Consider the following 17,029-nt stretch of genomic DNA (forward strand, 5'->3'; position numbering starts at 1 on the left):
GACTCCTAGGATGGAGGTTGGCACAACTGATTAAAAAAGAGATTTAAACTAGGAACTCAGGGAGGATGGCTGGGAGATGCTCATATAATCTCCATGCCTGATTCTAACATTGAACAGGAGGAAAATCAAGGAAGAAGGATACAGCAATGGTGAAAGGAATGGACATTAAGAGGAAAGATAGTGCCGATACCAGTGTAGCTAACAGTCAGGTAGGCAATACTGGCGGTAGAATGACTGTACCCAGTTGGGTGAGGAATCTGCAAAGCCAAGTAGAAACAACTAAGATGTTTGTACACCAATGCAAGGAGCCTGGGTAACAAAATGGAGGAACTAGAACTACTGGTGCAGAAAGTGAAACCAGATATTAGAGATAACAGCAACAAGGAATCAAGAAATTGAATACTTCTCTAAGACAATAACACCTCATAACTATGCTTCACCCTACAAAGCTTTCTGCTATATTACTCAAGTAAGGTTTCCAGCTATCTTGGAATAATAACTTCTCTTAATGACACTCAAATTGAGTGGCTTGTGGGAAGATTTCGGGAAATGGTAATAGGAATAATGTCTCTAAAGAACAAATGAGAAAAATGAGGCTGACGATCAGCATAAATATGAACGATGCCAAATCACTTGGAAGAGGGAGTCGTTACTGAACACAGGGAATCTGAGCTCAAGCTTTACTGTAAACCATTCCTGCTGCAGAGATTATTGATTAGTAGAGTCTGACTGGAGACACTCAAATAATAACAAAACTGTGATTTAAAGCAGTCCAGCCCTCTAATCCTGGAACTAGAACCAATAGCAGTGGGTTTCTGTCACTATAGAAGGTTAGACAAAAATGCTAAACAAGTTAGGAAAAGCATCCCCAATCTATTCCTGTCTTTCTAGATTGGTTGTTTTCTCATTATATAATATTTAATTGTGAAAGCCTTGCCTAATCTGAGCCCAGTTCCTTGGCTGCAATTTATTATTCCTACCCAGATGCTGATAGTCGGTTGATAGTTTTTTAGCGGTTTAGCTAAACATTTAAAAAGATGATAAATACGGTATAAATGTTACAAAAATTGAAAGTAAAACTGAAGTCACAGAAAAAGTGAATGTCAGTTTGTATTTAAATATACTTAGAATTCCTCATTTCACTGGGGACACAGAGCCCTTTAATACTGGAAGATTTTCAAAATTTTCCACATTAATCAAACACAAGCTAAATACAAAAGATTTTCTTTCTTTCCTGTAGTCACAAGGGTGGTCAAGTCTATAAGGGGACCATGTCAACAACCTTAAATATGTCTCCACAACAAAACAACACACACATCTGTAACCTTGGGCCAACAGCTCCAAACCCACAGGCCTTTACTGCATGTGCTAAAGGAAGACTGTGGTTGCCTATAGAAAATGCCTTTGTTCTTTCTAACCTGTAATCATTCACTATAAGGCAACATGCTCACCTAATCCCACTAAAGGCAATGGCAAAAGTTTCCACTGGCCCCAGCTGGGAGGGGCTTGGGCTCATAACGCCCATTCAGTTCAACGGGAATAAGGATTGGGTCCAAAACTAACTACAAAAAAATCGTTCATAGTTTTGCTTACAACTAATTTTCTTCACATGGAGTTGACATGATATTTTCAGAGAGATTTACTAATATAAAAAATTTGGAGGGTAATTAACAAGCCAAATTTGAGCTAAAGGGATCCAAAAATACTTTAGACGAAAGTCCAGGTTTCATATCAGGGTAATTATACACATAACCTGCAACTCTCACACGATTTGAATTTTCTTCAAACTTTCTGGAAACGTTTTCCTTTGCCTTTAGAGGAAATACGACAACTTTCAGGCAAATCAAGTTTCCCCAGCCATAGTTACAGAGTTTTACAGTGGAAGAGGGCTACAATCTTTGGCTCTAATACCACAGTTGGTAGTGCATTGGGAAACTGCCACAGCCAACACAAAGATCTATTACTTCCATATGGGCACAGCAGTCCTTTTGCATGCTATCAACTGAAGGATCAGAACCTTAAAAGGATCCCCAAGTGCTAAGCTAGTTCCTTAACCAGAGTGGTCTCAATTCAGTTCTAGTATGCACAGGTGTCCTTGTGCATGGCATTATCATTAGCAGCAGTTTTAGGAGTTACAAGGATTGACTGACCCATGGTGGCTGACCACATCTTGTAACTCAAAAGGACTACATGCATGCATTGAGAACACGTGTGAGGGCCACAGACCTGATCCAACACCCATTAGTGGAGATCTTTACTTCAGTGGGTGCTGGATCAGGCCTCTATGGCAGAGTCAGAATAAAATCTAGCTCCCTCTCACAATGCTGAATTAGTCCTTGGTGTCCACAGGAGTAAGAAGTAGTAAAAATGTGTTTTAGTCAAAAAGTCAACAGAAAGGAGAACTCTGGAGGAACAATCTGGTTTGGTAAGAAATTGCTTTTTTTCTATCATCACATTTCTGACCAGACATACACTTTGAAGAATTTTAATTCAATTCATCACAAAAGCTAATAACTGGTTTGTGGTGTTTTTCGAATTTTTTTTTAAAGCTGGTATTTCAGCAGGAAACTGTATTCACTATTATCTGATGAAGGTATTATCTCATTTTACAATGACACATTCTGGCATCCTACGTCCGATTTCAATCAATGATTTTTACTATAATGAGAAATTATTAGAGCAACCAACCATTGTAAGGTAGGCATTAGTTTTGCAGAATAATAAGGAAGCTATAGTTTTTCTTTCCAAGTATCTAATAAAATCTTTGTATGATGCTAAATATCTAATTTAAGCCCAGGTACATTCTCACTCTGAGTGACTGTAATGAGTCTCCATTATCTTGTATACTGAATGCTTAATCACCATCTCACGTTCAAAATGACACTGGGTTATTAGAATGTGCACTATGTATCAGACTAAAAACTTAACTGTCTTACTGATTTGCAAACCTGGAGGGATTGTGTAATCTGAATTAAAAGTATGTTGTTTATATTGTCAAATATATGTATATTTGGCTGCATCTGTCACATGAGGGATTATATCAAACTGCCAATATATGAAAACTTCCTACCTCTGTCCCTAGATCCACTGGCAGTTTCCAGTGGAAGTCAACTGGAAAGTAGGAGCTCAGGAATTCTGATCATCAGCCTCAAAGGACTAGATCCCAAAAAGGGGACTTAGACTCAGCATCTAACTTTCAGGTGCCCTGCCCCCTGATGGAATCCACAGCTCTGAGTTAGGTGCTCAGACACCCTATAAAATAGATGGGGAGAGTCAGGTCCCTAAGGAAAGGATTCACAAAAGCCAGCATGCTGAGCAGGGAGCCAACTAAGCTAGCCAATAGGAAATGCCAAGAAGAAGGGTGGGTCCTAAGCCCTGACCCTCAAAAGGAGCTAGGTGCCTAACAGGAGGTGCCTGCCTCCATTTAGGATCCTCAGCTGTGAGACATCTCCTAGAGTTCAGCATCTAAGCCATATCAGTCCTCTCCTGAGGAAAAAGGGAGGTGGCAGTGTCTCCCTTATGCTCACTAGCCAGAGCACCCACTCAAGATGTGGAAGACTCAGGTTCAAATCCACCTGAGTTGAAGCAGGTACTGACAACCCAGGTATCCTATCTCCCAGATGATTGCTCTAACCACTAGGATATAAGATAGTTGGGGAAAATTTCTCTTGTTGAAGCTATTCCACTTTGTATGAAATATTTATTGGAGCAGGGCCTGAAAGCTGGGTCTCCCAGCTGAGTGCCCCGATCACTGGCCTATAGATCACACTCACTCACTAGTCAGGGATTTTATAAAAAGTGGAACTTTAACAGGAGAAATTGAGAGAGCCACACCCATGAACTCTTCCGGTGATTAGGGTTCTTATGTAGGAGGTAGGCATAGGAGACCTAAGTTCAAGTCCCTGCTTCAACTCAAACAGAGTGAGGTTTTTAACCTGGGTTTCCTGGAGCCTGGGTGAATGCCCTAACCACTGGGCTATTGGATGTGAGGTGCGGTTGCACCACCACCATTGTTTTGTGCTGGCCCTGTTCTTGTAGGAGTGCTCCAAGAACCCTGACCAGATCAGGCCCCACAGACAAGATAAGCAGGAATATATCTAGTTTGAGGATCCTGCCAGGGCTTAGATGTAAGGTGCATGTCAGGACAGAGCTGGCTTTTTGCATGCCCACCGGCAGACATTTTGGAACCCAGAGGATTTTACCAGTGGAAACTTAAGTACCTACATGGTTAGGCAGCACCTGAGTAGGAGTTTTGAGGATCTAAATTTTGTATGTAAACATCTAGAGTGGCAGATAGGTGGTGTAATTGCTTAGTTTGGATGCCCTCAGTGGGAATACCATTTGAACGTGCCCGCTCCGCCTCCCATCTGCTTTTCCCATTTTTTTCCCCCTATTAGTTTTTGGAGATGCTGATGATGATACTTGTGATCTTGTCAGGGGGCTTGTGAGTCAGTAAGATGCCCCACAACAAACCAATGCCATCAGTCAGCATTCTTTAGCTACAGTCTTTAGAACAGGAGGGAAACACAAAAAAAGAATTAAGAGCCATTAATGGGCGCACATACTGTACCTTCCTCAGAATTTCAAGGGATCCAGTTGTCAGGCTCTCTCAGAACTCCACTGCTAAGGAACATTCACTAGTTTGAAAGATTGTATGAAATTTTTTGGCACTTGATTGAAGAATTTGGTTCTCTGAAGTCATTGTAGATAATGAAGTGGGTTTAATTGAAAACAAAACTACACACAGCAGAACCTCAGAGTTACGAACTGACCAGTCAACCACACACCTCATTTGGAACCGGAAGTACGCAATCAGGCAGCAGCAGAGACCCCCCACCCCAAAGAAAGCAAGAACAGTACTGTGTTAAACGTAGACTACTGAAAAAATAAAGGGAAAGCAGCATTTTTCTTCTGCATAGTAAAGTTTCAAAGCTGCATTAAGTCAATGTTCAGTTGTAAACTTTTGAAAGAACAACCATAATATTTTCTTCAGTGTTACAAACATTTCACAGTTACGAACAACCTCCGTTCCCAAGGTGTTGGTAACTCTGAGGTTCTACTGTATTTGAAAATTACAGGGTAGTTTGTATCCAGGGTCAATGGGTCCCCAAGATCCTGAATTTTGTTCCATAATGGCTGAGCCAGGTGTTGACTTTTCTAGAACTTAGAGAATGAAACCTATGAGAATTTCTCAGAAGGCTAAGGACAAACACAAAGCAGCAAGAACCATCATTTACATAAAAGTGAAGCCATTGTCCAGCAACTGTGGTATTTTTTTTTAATTGTTATTATTGTCCTAACAATTTCAAAGTATCTGAGCACCCTAAGGGCCACAATGCTGTTTCCCACATTAGGTAACAGAACAAATAGTCACACTATTAATCAACCTACCTGGTAGCCAACAAATCTTGCAAAACCGTATGCCTCCATCATCTGGTACGTACCTAAAATAAAAGGATTTGCAACACAACTTGGCTGTTGTCAAACTCTAGCTTTGATTATCCCACAGAAAGTGATTTCAGGGTCCACCTACTGAGACTGCTCTAACACTAGCCTCCAAGAATCTAGTCCTGGGGGACTGACAGCAAAAGCTTTCCGGACAAACACAACTTCTATGATGGTTATAACCTGTGCAACTCTCTCAATTTGGGAAAGAACCCTTAACACTTTAACCTGTGGAAGAGTTAAAGTGAGACTTTACCGAGATAATACTGCCACATAGGTCAACAAGAGGAAGTTTTATGCCTGTGATGGAAATATGTAACAGTTTCTCTCGGTACAGAAGCTGATGATGGCAACTTTAATAATTATTTGGCAGAGTAGCTGATCTGATAGAAGCTGCCTATTGGAATATCAGACATGTTTAAGAAGTTTGTAATCATTACAGTTTAACTGATGAGCTTTTAGCTCTTGCTGATTCTGTTCTGGCCTATCTTGTCTGATTTACGTAAGCCCTACCTGCAAAGGACAATTGTGGGAACTATAGAAACTAGCCACCTGTTTTCTACAAAATGTGGTTCTACTCTGAAAAGTGACTTTATACAAACACCATAGAATTATTTTACATTTCTCAGCAATTTTCATATCAAATTTGCTCAGTTTACAGGTAAAAGGGGAGTTAACTGTCAGCCCTGCAAATGGAATCTTGTTTCCGACAAGTTTTCAAAGCTGTGGGGTTTTTATCTGCTTAATGTATTGTTAAAGCTGATGTCACCAGTTACATAGGAATTATCACACCCCATCAGTCCAGTGGTCTGTCTCTGACAGTGACCAATACCAGATGTTTCAGAGGAAGATACAAGAGCTATGCAGCAGGCAAGATGTAGGGAAATCTGTGCATGCCACACATTAGGTCTCATCCTAGTCTCTACTAGTTAGAGCCTGGTTTAAGCCTTGAAGCACGAGGTTTAATATCCCTTCCAAAATATTTGATATTAATTATAACAACTCTGGATATTCTTGTTACCAGGGTAAGTGTCTTTTTAAATTCTTGGCCTGAACAACTTTCTGTGGCAATGATATTGTGGTGCTATTACACAATCCTCCAGGTTCTTTTTCTTAGCTTGAGAGGAAGTCTTAACTTTTGACAAAACATGCTGTGGTGTTAGCTTTGGATTACACAAGGCTTTGGGATAGAGAAAGCTGTGCAAACAGCAGGAGAGTTTGCTTTCTAACTCAGTGTCCAAAGCCATTCTTGAGGCAGAGTTGCACCATGGGATCTGGGCATTGGTACTGGGCTGAGATACTTGGATGAAGGGTTTGCCCTGCATGCTGTTTGACCATCTCATTTCTGGACTGGTGCTTCTGTGGAAGTAACGCAAGTTACACAAGGTAAAACCAGACTCAGCATCACTCATCTTTTTTCCCCACTGGGAAACTAACCTGCAAGGCCCTGAACATCTACTGCTCAGCAGAGGGGCACCACTAATGTCCAAACAGGCCACTGGTGTCAGAATGGGCAACAGCATCATTATTCATAAAAACAATTCTCCACACCAGCTTCAATGAGGTGGCACAGATGGAACTAAGCATATAATTTTAAATCAGTGAAGTAGCACAGGTGGTCTTGCTATTGGAATTTAGTTGATTTTCTTGATGATGCATGAGCCAAAAAAGAATCCAGCTCACTCTCCTGCAGCTGTGTTAGCTCTGCACGGCTGACGGTAGATTTTCTTTTTTCTTTTAAAGAATGCAGATATGACTGAGGACGGCGGTAGTGTGTTCTCTTTAGAAAGGTAATTGCCAGAGAAAATATAAAGGAGCATAAACACTGGTAAGTCAAGTATAATTAGGCAGGCCACAAAAGTATTTGAAGAGCAGCTAGCAAAAGACAATAATTGCAAAAAAAATTTTACATACATCAGAAACAGGAAGCTTGCTAAACAGTCAGTGGGGCCACTAGACAATCAAGGTGCTAAAAGAGCACTCAAGGTAGAGAAGGCTGTTGTGGTGAAGCTACATGAATTCTTTGTATTAGTCTTCACCGCAGAGGATGAGGGGGAGATTCCCTCACCTGAGCCATTCTTTTTAGGTGATAGATCTGATAAACTGTCCCAGATTGAGGTGTTATGATATATTGATATGTTATACAGTAATAAGTCACCAGGACCAGGTGGTATTCACCCAAGAGGTCTGAAGGAACTCAAATACCAAATTGCAGAATTAGTAACTGTGGTATATAACCTATCACTTAAATTGGTCTCTGTACTAGATGAGTGGCAGAGAGCTCTTGTGATGCTGATTTTTTTTTTTTTTTTTTTTTTTAAATAAAGGCTCCACTGGCAATCTTGACAATTGGAGGCTGGTAGAGCCTAATTTCTGTACCAGGCAAACTGACTGAAACTACAGTAAAGAATAGAACTATCAGACACATAGATGAATACGATGTGTTGGGGAAAACTCAGCACGGTTTTTGTAAAGGGAAACCATGCCTGACCAATATCAATTCTTTGAGGTGGTCAATAAGCATGTGGACAAGGGTGATCCAGTCAATATAATGTACTTAGACTTTCAGAAAGCCTTTGACAAGGTCACTCACTAAAGGCTCTTAAGCAAAGTAAGCAGTCATGGGATAAGAGGGAAGGACTTCTCATGGATCAGTAACTGGTTAAACGATTGGAAATAAAGGATAGGACTAAATAGTCAGTTTTCACAATGGAGAGAGGTAAATAGCAGGGTCCCCCAGGGATCTGTACTGGGACCAGTGCTCTTCAACATATTCATAAATTATCTGGAAAAATGGGTAAATAGAGAGGTAGCTGTCAGGAAGCAGGGCCTGCAGCAGAGCTAGTCTCCAGGCAGCCTCATCAGTGCAGTTGGTCTGCAGCAGGCTGCCTGATTAGCCATGCATCCTGATTGGCTGCAGAGGCTAGCAGGCCGGCTCTTAAGCCAGCAGCAGCTTGCTGGTTTCTCAACTCATGCCCACCACTGTGCCTGCTCCTGTGTTACCTTATTCCTGCTGCTCCTGCCTTGCACCCAGCTTTGCTTCTGTCCTGCCCCTACCTTGAACCCTTTCTTGCCCACTACCATATCGCTCCAGTTCCTGCCCTCTGGTTTGACCCTTGGCTCTGGCTCCTGACTATGGACTCCAGCTCGACCCTTGGCTTTGGCACCCCATTTTTGCCTCCCAGTTTTACTTGTGGCTTTGTCTCCCAACAACTGACTGACTCCAGCCACTAGGATTGCCTGCCCTCATCCCTGTTGGCTGACAGAAGCAAAGTTTGCAGACAATACAAAATTACTCAAACTAGTTAAGTCCAAAGTTGACTGCAGTGGGTTACAAAAGGGATCTCACAAAACTGGGAGACTGGCAAGAAAATGGCAGATGAAATTCAATATGAAGTGCAAAGTAATGCACACTGGCAAACATAATTCAAACTTTATATATATCATGATGGGATCTAAATTAGCTGTTACCACTAAAGGAAGAGACCCTGGAGTCACTCTTGCTAGTTTTCCAAAAACATCTACTTAAAAGTGCAGCTGAAGTAAAAAAAAGCTAATCAAATGTTAGGAATCATGAGGAAAGGAATAGATAAGACAGAAAATATCACAATGTCACAAGATAAATCCATGGTACACGCACACCTTGAATACTGCATGCCATTTTGGTCGACCCATCTCAAAAAAGATATATTAGAATTGGGAAAAGTACAGAGAAGGGCAACAAAAATATGATTGAGGGTATGGAACAGCTCCCATATTAGGAGAGATTAAAATGACTGGGACTATTCAGCTTGGAAAAGAGACCACTGAGGAGGGATATGATGGAGGTCTATAAAATTGTGAATGGTGTGGAGGAAAGTGTTCTTTACCTCTTCATATAACACAAGAACCAGGGGTTCACCCAATGAAATTAATAGGCAGCATGTTTAAAACAAACATAAGGAAATACTACTTCATGCAACACACACTCAGCCAGTGGAGCTCCTGCCAGGAGATGTTGTGAAGGCCAAAAGTATAACAGGGTTCAAAAAAGAACTAGATGGATGTATCTATCCTTCATAAACCTATCAATGACTATTAGCCAAGATGGTCAGGGATGCAACTCCATGCTCTGGGTGTCCCTAAACCTCTGATTGGTAGAAGCTGGCTCTACATGATCGGGGATGGATCACTCAGTAAATTACCCTGATTTATTCTCTCCATCTGAAGCATGTAGCATCTGCCTCTGTCAAAAGACAGGATACTGGGATAGATGGACCATTGGTCTGACCCAGTATGGCCGTTCTTGTGTTCTTAGCGTTAAGATATCTGTGGATAAATCTGAGAGAGCTTGTCAGATGTTAGCCCAGACTTAAGTATATCTTCTACTCACCTGCATTTCTGTAATGTTTTGGATTATAGGGTGAGCAGCAAAGACCTCAATATTAAGGTTGCCTAATGCTTTCCAATATAAAAATTCTGATTTTTTAAGAAGAATCCTCGTACCCAGGGCCGGCTCTACTGTTTTTGCCGCCCCAAGCAGCGCACCGAGTTGCCGCTGCTGCGAGCAGCGGAAGATAGAAGCTGCTGCCGAATTGCCGCCGTGGATGGCTGAAGATGGAAGTTGTCGCTGATTTGCCACCACGGGCGGCTGAAGAGAGAGGCTGTCGCAGAATTGCCGCTGCCATGGAAACGCCCTTACGGCACATGGGACTGCCGCCCCTTGCAGATTGCCGCCCCAAGCACCTGCTTGGAACGCTGGTGCCTGGAGCCAGCCCTGCTCGTACCTCTGTGGCTTGCAGCAGGACTTTGACATTAAGCAGGTAGTGTCATCCAAAACCAAGGTACTATACTTAACAGCTGTAGTGTTTTGTTAAACTGTTAGTGGCAAAGCAAATTCAAAATATGTTTTTTTTTAATATGAGATACATAAGTGTGGCCAAAGTGTAACCGAACCCAAGATCCTGGAGGGGATCTCTAAGGTAAATGCATGTGCCCAGAAGAGGACTTCAGCATGTGTTAGGTATTTAATTTCCTGTGTTGACTCATTTTTAAATTTTTCTATATTCCATAGCAGGCTGCTACTTAGCACGATGCTGTCTCTGTCATCTTTCTCCTTCAGTTATATAGTTTTTTAAATGAAAAGTCTCACATCTGTGATAAAGTATAGAATATATTTTTCACAATACTGGGAAGCTTGTACACTAGCTTAGCAAGTGCTTGTCAATCACAATCTCTTCTCTGTTACATTAGTTGCAATTATTCCTCTCTGGGTTGGCAATGTGCTTTATGCTTCCCAGATGATACTTGTTTATCTTCACTGGTTCTGTATTTGGGAAGAGTTGGCTTTATCTTTGCATATTTCACTGTGGCAAGGTTGTCTGTTAGCTTGTCACATCTAGACAATTGGTTTCTTGTTTCCCTGCATTTAAAGTACATAATTGCACTCTCGGTTGTTTTGCCTAGATTTCATTAAAACTGGTTTGTATTAGAGATTTCTAGTCTTTGCAGAGAGTTGCTATAGGTATTAACATTACACCCCCCACGCCCCCAACTTTTGTTTGGCATTATTCATAAAGATATTTTTAGCAGCATCCTGTAATACAGGAAGAAAAGAAGAAAGCTAAATGCTGTTATTGATTTAAATGTCCACTAAACAACTGTACAACATGAACCAACAACTCTATTGCCACTTCTCAATTTTAAGAAACCTTCCTGGCTGTTGATAGCCAGGTACGCTTATGACTGAGAAAAAGTTGCAGAAGTTCAGCAAAACAACAATTGATAACTGTACAGTACAGCATCCGGCATTTGCTGGTGTGATTTCCCCCCCACGCTGTATCCACTTTTGTTAGCACTAAACAAAGGCCTGCAGAAAATGTAGGCTCCAAGGAAGCCATATTTACTGTCAAGTCTCGAGCATTCTATTTTCTTTTAGTTGGGTTAACGACAGTTGAGTTAATAATAAAACTCAGAAGTGACAGAAAATGTTAAGCCAGAGCCCCATGAGAGATTCTCGGGAGATTGCAGTTATTGAAGCATGTCATTGTTTTCGCTCCATAAAAACAATGATGCTAAGATGTAGTATCTTGAAAGTTCTTGGGGCAATGAAGAACACATATCAGATACCCTTTTAGCCAATCCCCAGTTAATAAGCGTTTTCTACAGCTAGCAAAAGTGACTCTTAGGGCTCGTCTAGACTGGGAAATAGTTTGGAATAGCTATTCCGTAATAGTTCCCTGTGTAGGCACCCTTATTCTACACTAAGCATACCTTTGTGCACTTTGATTAACCGAAAGTGGATTAAGCTAAACCACAAAAAGGCACCCTGAGTGCAGAATAAGTATGTCCAAATGGGAATTTAGCGTGGAATAGTTATTGCACTTTAAATTCACACCCTACTGTACTTCGCAATAGCTTCCAAATGTAATCAAGCCCTTATTCTACAACTTAGGTGTTTTTCAAAAAGACTTGTCTACACTTACATTTTATAGCACTCTAACTTGCTGGCTCAGGGGTGTGAAAAACCACCCCCGAGTGCAACAAGTCCGAGCGCGTTAAAGTGCTGGTGTAGACGGGCTCCGAGCGCTGGGAGCGTGGCTCCCAGCGCTCGGAGCTAATCCCCTCGTGGAGGTGGATTACCAGGAGTACTGGGAGAGCTCTCTCCCAGAGCTCCCGCGGCAGCACTTTGAAGTTTCCAGTGTAGACATACCCTTTCAAACGGCTAGTTAAACGCTATCATTATATCCTGAATTATGAAAGAAAGCTGCTGACTGTAGCTTTGATAATGGACAATATCACAAAATGTCAAAATTGGGCCAATAAGTTTCCAAAAGCAGAATAAAGTGAAGGCAGTTTAAAAAAGTACCCTAGAGTACTTATTGCTGAAGCCTTTTAGGTGTACGCTAACTTATAAATGGTAGCTTTAGACTTTCAAGTGCCCAAGTTATAACTGAAGTGGGAGGGCTTATCAGGGTTGCCAACTCCTATGATTTTACCATGAGTCTCACTATATGTGGTATTTAAACCCTGGCTCCTAAATTCATGTTATGTGAGAATCACAGCTTTCACTGAAGAAGACATGTTTCCAGCCCTCGCGATTGTGTAGCAAAGCTTGAAAACAGAGCCTGATGGATCCAGCCCCAGAAAACACATAAAAAGAACCCCGCTGACTGATTCATAGTTTGTTTTTTTTAAATCCCTGGGGTTGGCAATACAACTTGTTGTTCATACTGGAATTAAATCAACCTCTGTGTAAAGGACCAGAACAAAGCTTATGCACCACTGAAGCCCTATGATGAGAATTGAAATGGTACTAAAGAAGCACATAGGCTTTGTGCTGGTTTTCTGCACAGAACAGAATTTCACCCAACAGGGATTAATTTTCTGCCAGTCTCCCTGTCGTCAAAGATAGCTCCCCATAATTAGAAGAAAAAAGCCATATTAATGATTTCAGAAACACTCTGTTGAAAGCAAGTATGTTCTCATTATTTCATGCATTTTAGGTAAGTCTCAACAGTTACCATTGCTTGGAAAATTCTGGCATGAACTGAGGAAAGCTTAAGGACCTAAAATGGAATGTTAATGAGCACTCTGCATGTAGTACAAGCTTCTAGGATGAAGGTTTGTTTCACTCTGAGTTTCCTGCACTTCACACAGTACTGTAGTTTGGATTCACAACTTCACAGGAAATTAGTCAGCAAAAATATTTAGTTTCATGCAAACATTTTCATCAGGTTTTTGAAAATGTATTTTCCAAAAGCCTGACGTAAATGTAACTTTGGGCCCTACCAGTAGCAGGTTATGTCCCTGTAACTCTTTACTGTGCATTGAGAAGTTATTCAACAATACCAACACGGTTCTACTGACAATCATTGCATTAAGGGATCCTGCACTAGCACTCGCCATTACAAACAGATGTGTTACTGGACAAATATACATACTGAAATTTTAAAAGATCCCAAGACAAAGATTTCCTCTTACTCCTGATAATTTCATACCGTGTTCATTACTAAATCAGTCCTGATGAAAGAACTACGGATGCTCACAGCATTACCAGAAGACAAAGTACCATCCCTGAAAATTTCACTGACTTTCTCTGGATTCAGTCCAAAGTAATACTGATTAGCAGTGAATTATTTCTGATCTTTGAGCCAATCTGTGCTCTTTCATGTACAAGCAAAATTCCCACAGAACTCAGCTGGAGCCCCCACCTTGAAAACAAAGAACAGAATTTGTCTCTTACTATTTATTAGTAAAATTCAATACTGTATTCAGCCATCCCACACAGGAATCACTGAAACGTACCAGATAATACCAGCATCCTTTGAAGTCGGTCTCCTTTACAATATTAAAGTGTTACAAAATAATGTGATTTATTCTTTAGTGATGCAACAATTCAAAAAGTCCTGGCCCTTTAAGATTCCTCATATGGGATATATGGATCACTTGATGATTACCTGTTCAGTTCATTCCCTCTGAAGCACCTGGCATTCGGAAGACAGGATACTGGGCTAGATGGACCAGTATGACGGTTCTTATGTTCCTGACCTACCAAGTCATTTCTAGTGGTAGGTTTTCAAACATTTGGGTTTGGTGATATCAGATATGTCAGAAGAATATGGAGTCATTCAGGCTAGCAGTTTCAGAACTAGCTACTGCTTATGGGTGCCTCAATTTTTGGCTGCCCTGTCAGACATCTTGGGTGTAATTTTCAGACTAGCCGAGCACTCACAAGTCAGATCAATGGGAACTACAGGTGTTCAGCATCTGGAGGAGAGGGAAATCTTGGCATTTTGAAAAGGGCAGCCAAAAACTGGGGCACCAAAATCATCAGTGGCCACTGGCCACATTTGGGAGTTTGCATCTTAGCTTTTCATTCGCCAAACAAGACAACACAAAGATAACAAGCCCAGTCCTGTGAGATAACAGTTACACACAATGCTCAATGACTTCAAAGGGTGTAAAAGGGGCTTAACACCACATAGGACAGGGCCTCTATTCAGCACTCCCCGGCAAAATTCTTATTGAAGCTAATCAGTGTTTTGCCTGCATAAGGAGCTCTGAACAAGACCCTTAGTTTCATGTCTGAATAAGTTTTTCTCCCAAGAAACTCATCTCACTCTGAGAAATAAGAATCTTTTTATAGTGGGCTGAGGGTCGAATTCATGCTCTGTTTGCAAGTCCAAAAAACACACACATAATAATTTAAAAAAAAAGAGTGCCCAGATAAAGAATCGGACTTTAATGCAATTCTGAACTTTGAGAAGTCATTTCTCTTTTAAACAGTGTTTCCTATAGTAAAAAAACCAGTCAGATTCTGACCTTAGTTAAACTAGTGCAATTACCACAGATTTCCAGCTATGGAACTGACATTAGAATCTGGCCCATTGCCTCTTTAATACAAAAAAGAATCATCTTATACCTATAGCACTTCAAACATTAATCCCCACATCACTCCCGTGAGGTAGGCGAGCATAGTATCACTTACTCAAAACAGCTTTTCCCATTGCTTTGCAAAGTATCTCATTTTAAAAAGGTATCTGTTACCAAGTATTTCAAGTTCTGGAGCCTTCAGTTGTAAAACTGAACCTGTGCAGGGTAATATGTCAGGGTATCATTACAGACAGACAACTCCTCAGGTCCAAAATGCCAGTTGTTTGGCATTATGTAGGATTCAGCCTCTGAGCGTGTACAGTTTCTCAGCTCCAAGTCTTTGGTAAAACAGAATTCAATTTGACCAATTGTTTGCACTTCTTCGCCCTAGAAAACAGTAAAAATGAGATACTCAGCTTTTGAAGGCACTCACAGAGGCTTCTTGTTGTAGAGGAGAAAATAAGGTAATCCTCAAGATCAGGGGTCTCAAACAGGCAGCCTGCAGAGTTATTTCCTGCAGCCCACCATAGCTCCCCTCACCCCCCTGCTCCCTTCCTGCCTCCACCCCCCCTCCCCGAGCGTGCTGCTCCCCTCTCTACCTCGCAGCGCTTCCCGCCGCCAAACAGCTTGGCAGTGCTTAGGACTTTCCAGGAGGGAAGGTGGAGGAGCGGGGACACAGCACGCTCAGGAGAGGAGGCAGAGAAGAGGCGGGGCCGGGATTTGGGGAAGGAGTTGGACTCGGGGCTGGAATGGGGGTGGGGAATGGGTGGCAAGAGGCGGGGCAGGAGCGGGGGGCTTTTGTATCTTTGTATGAAAAGGTGTCAGTAATGCAGCCCTCAGGCCAATGTAGTAGTCCTCATGTGGCCCTTGTGGTGATTTGAGTTTGAGATCCCTGCTCTAGATATAGATTGCTTGTTCTTATGGTATATTGAAGATATGTCACTGTAAAGGTATGGGTGGATGATGTTTCTAGAAGTGTCTACTGTATACAGTTCATAGTACAGACACCTTGTTCCCTTTATGCAATTCACAAAGTGTGCAGGTCAGTGAATCCATTTGGATACTGTGACAAAGTTCCTCCTCTGCCTTGGTGGGTCTTGTGCTTATTGGCGGATTTGCTCGCCTTGGAGGTTCACAGCAGCCCTCAATTCGGCCATTTTCGTGAACCCACAGTCCAGGTCAACTCCTCCTGTGTCTGATCAGGAGTTGGGAGGTTTGGGGGGAACCCGGGCCCGCCCTCTACTCCGGGTTCCAGCCCAGGGCCCTGTGAAATGCAGCTGTCTAGAGTGCCTCCTGGAACAGCTGTGCGACAGCTACAACTCCCTGGGCTACTTCCTCATGGCCTCCTCCCAACACCTTCTTTATCCTCACCATAGGACCTCCCTTCCTGGTGTCTGATACTGCTTGTACTCTTCAGTTCTCCAGCAGTACGCCTTCTCACTCTCAGCTCCTCATATGCGCAGCACAAACTGAAGTGAGCTACTTTTTAAACCCAAGTGCCCTGATTAGCCTGCCTTAATTGATTCTAGCAGCTTCTTGATTGGCTGCAGGTGTTCTACTCAGCCTGTCTGCCTTAATTGTCTCCAGAAGGTTCCTGATTGTTCTGGAACCTTCCCTGTTACCTTACCTAGGGAAAAGGGACCTACTTAACCTGGGGCTAATATATCTGCCTTCTATCACTCTCCTGTAGCCGTCTGGCCTGACCCTGTCACAATACCTAAGATATTGGCTATCATTTTTTAAGATTCTTACTAGAGGGAAGCTCTAATTTATACTGATAAAGAGATTTCTCATCACTGTAGTATTTGGGCACCCTTCAAAAAGAAGAAATGTATTGGATTTTTTTGTAACAAAGTAAATGCATACACACCTGTAGAGTCTCCATGACAGCAATCACTGTTTGCACCACTATCATTGCCTCCCCTATTCCTCTTTTCCAGAATAGAAATAACCAGGCTTTAACCTGTTCCACACATACAGCCTCTCTTGATTAAAAGCACTGGAGCAAATTCCTGTTCCCATTGAAGTCGATGGCAAAACTCCAATTTTCATTTGTTGTTTAAAAAGCCCTTAAAAGGGCAGCAACTGGTTTTGACAGTTGGTGGGTCTTGCCCATATGCTCAGGGTCTAACTGATTGCCATATTTGGTATCAAGAAGGAATGTTCCTCTGGGTCAGACTGGCAGAGACCCTGGGGGGGGGGTTGCCTTCCTCTGCAGCATGAGGCATGG

General features: G+C 42.0%; 1 protein-coding gene across 3 annotated transcripts in view; it reads right to left on the reverse strand.

Annotated features, from left to right (window-relative positions):
* Nucleotides 1-13,685: 13,685 nt before the first annotated feature.
* Nucleotides 13,686-17,029, reverse strand: part of RNASET2 (ribonuclease T2) — a 36,410-nt gene continuing 33,066 nt past the window's right edge. For all 3 annotated transcript variants that reach the window (XM_074948762.1, XM_074948761.1, XM_074948760.1), the window contains one exon: nucleotides 13,686-15,186. In XM_074948762.1, the coding sequence (XP_074804863.1) occupies nucleotides 14,998-15,186 (189 nt within the window). In that variant the 3' untranslated portion in view covers nucleotides 13,686-14,997. The remainder of the gene's footprint in view (nucleotides 15,187-17,029) is intronic.

This window comes from Natator depressus, chromosome 3 (assembly GCF_965152275.1).
Source record: "Natator depressus isolate rNatDep1 chromosome 3, rNatDep2.hap1, whole genome shotgun sequence".
Classification (NCBI taxonomy): domain Eukaryota; kingdom Metazoa; phylum Chordata; order Testudines; family Cheloniidae; genus Natator; species Natator depressus.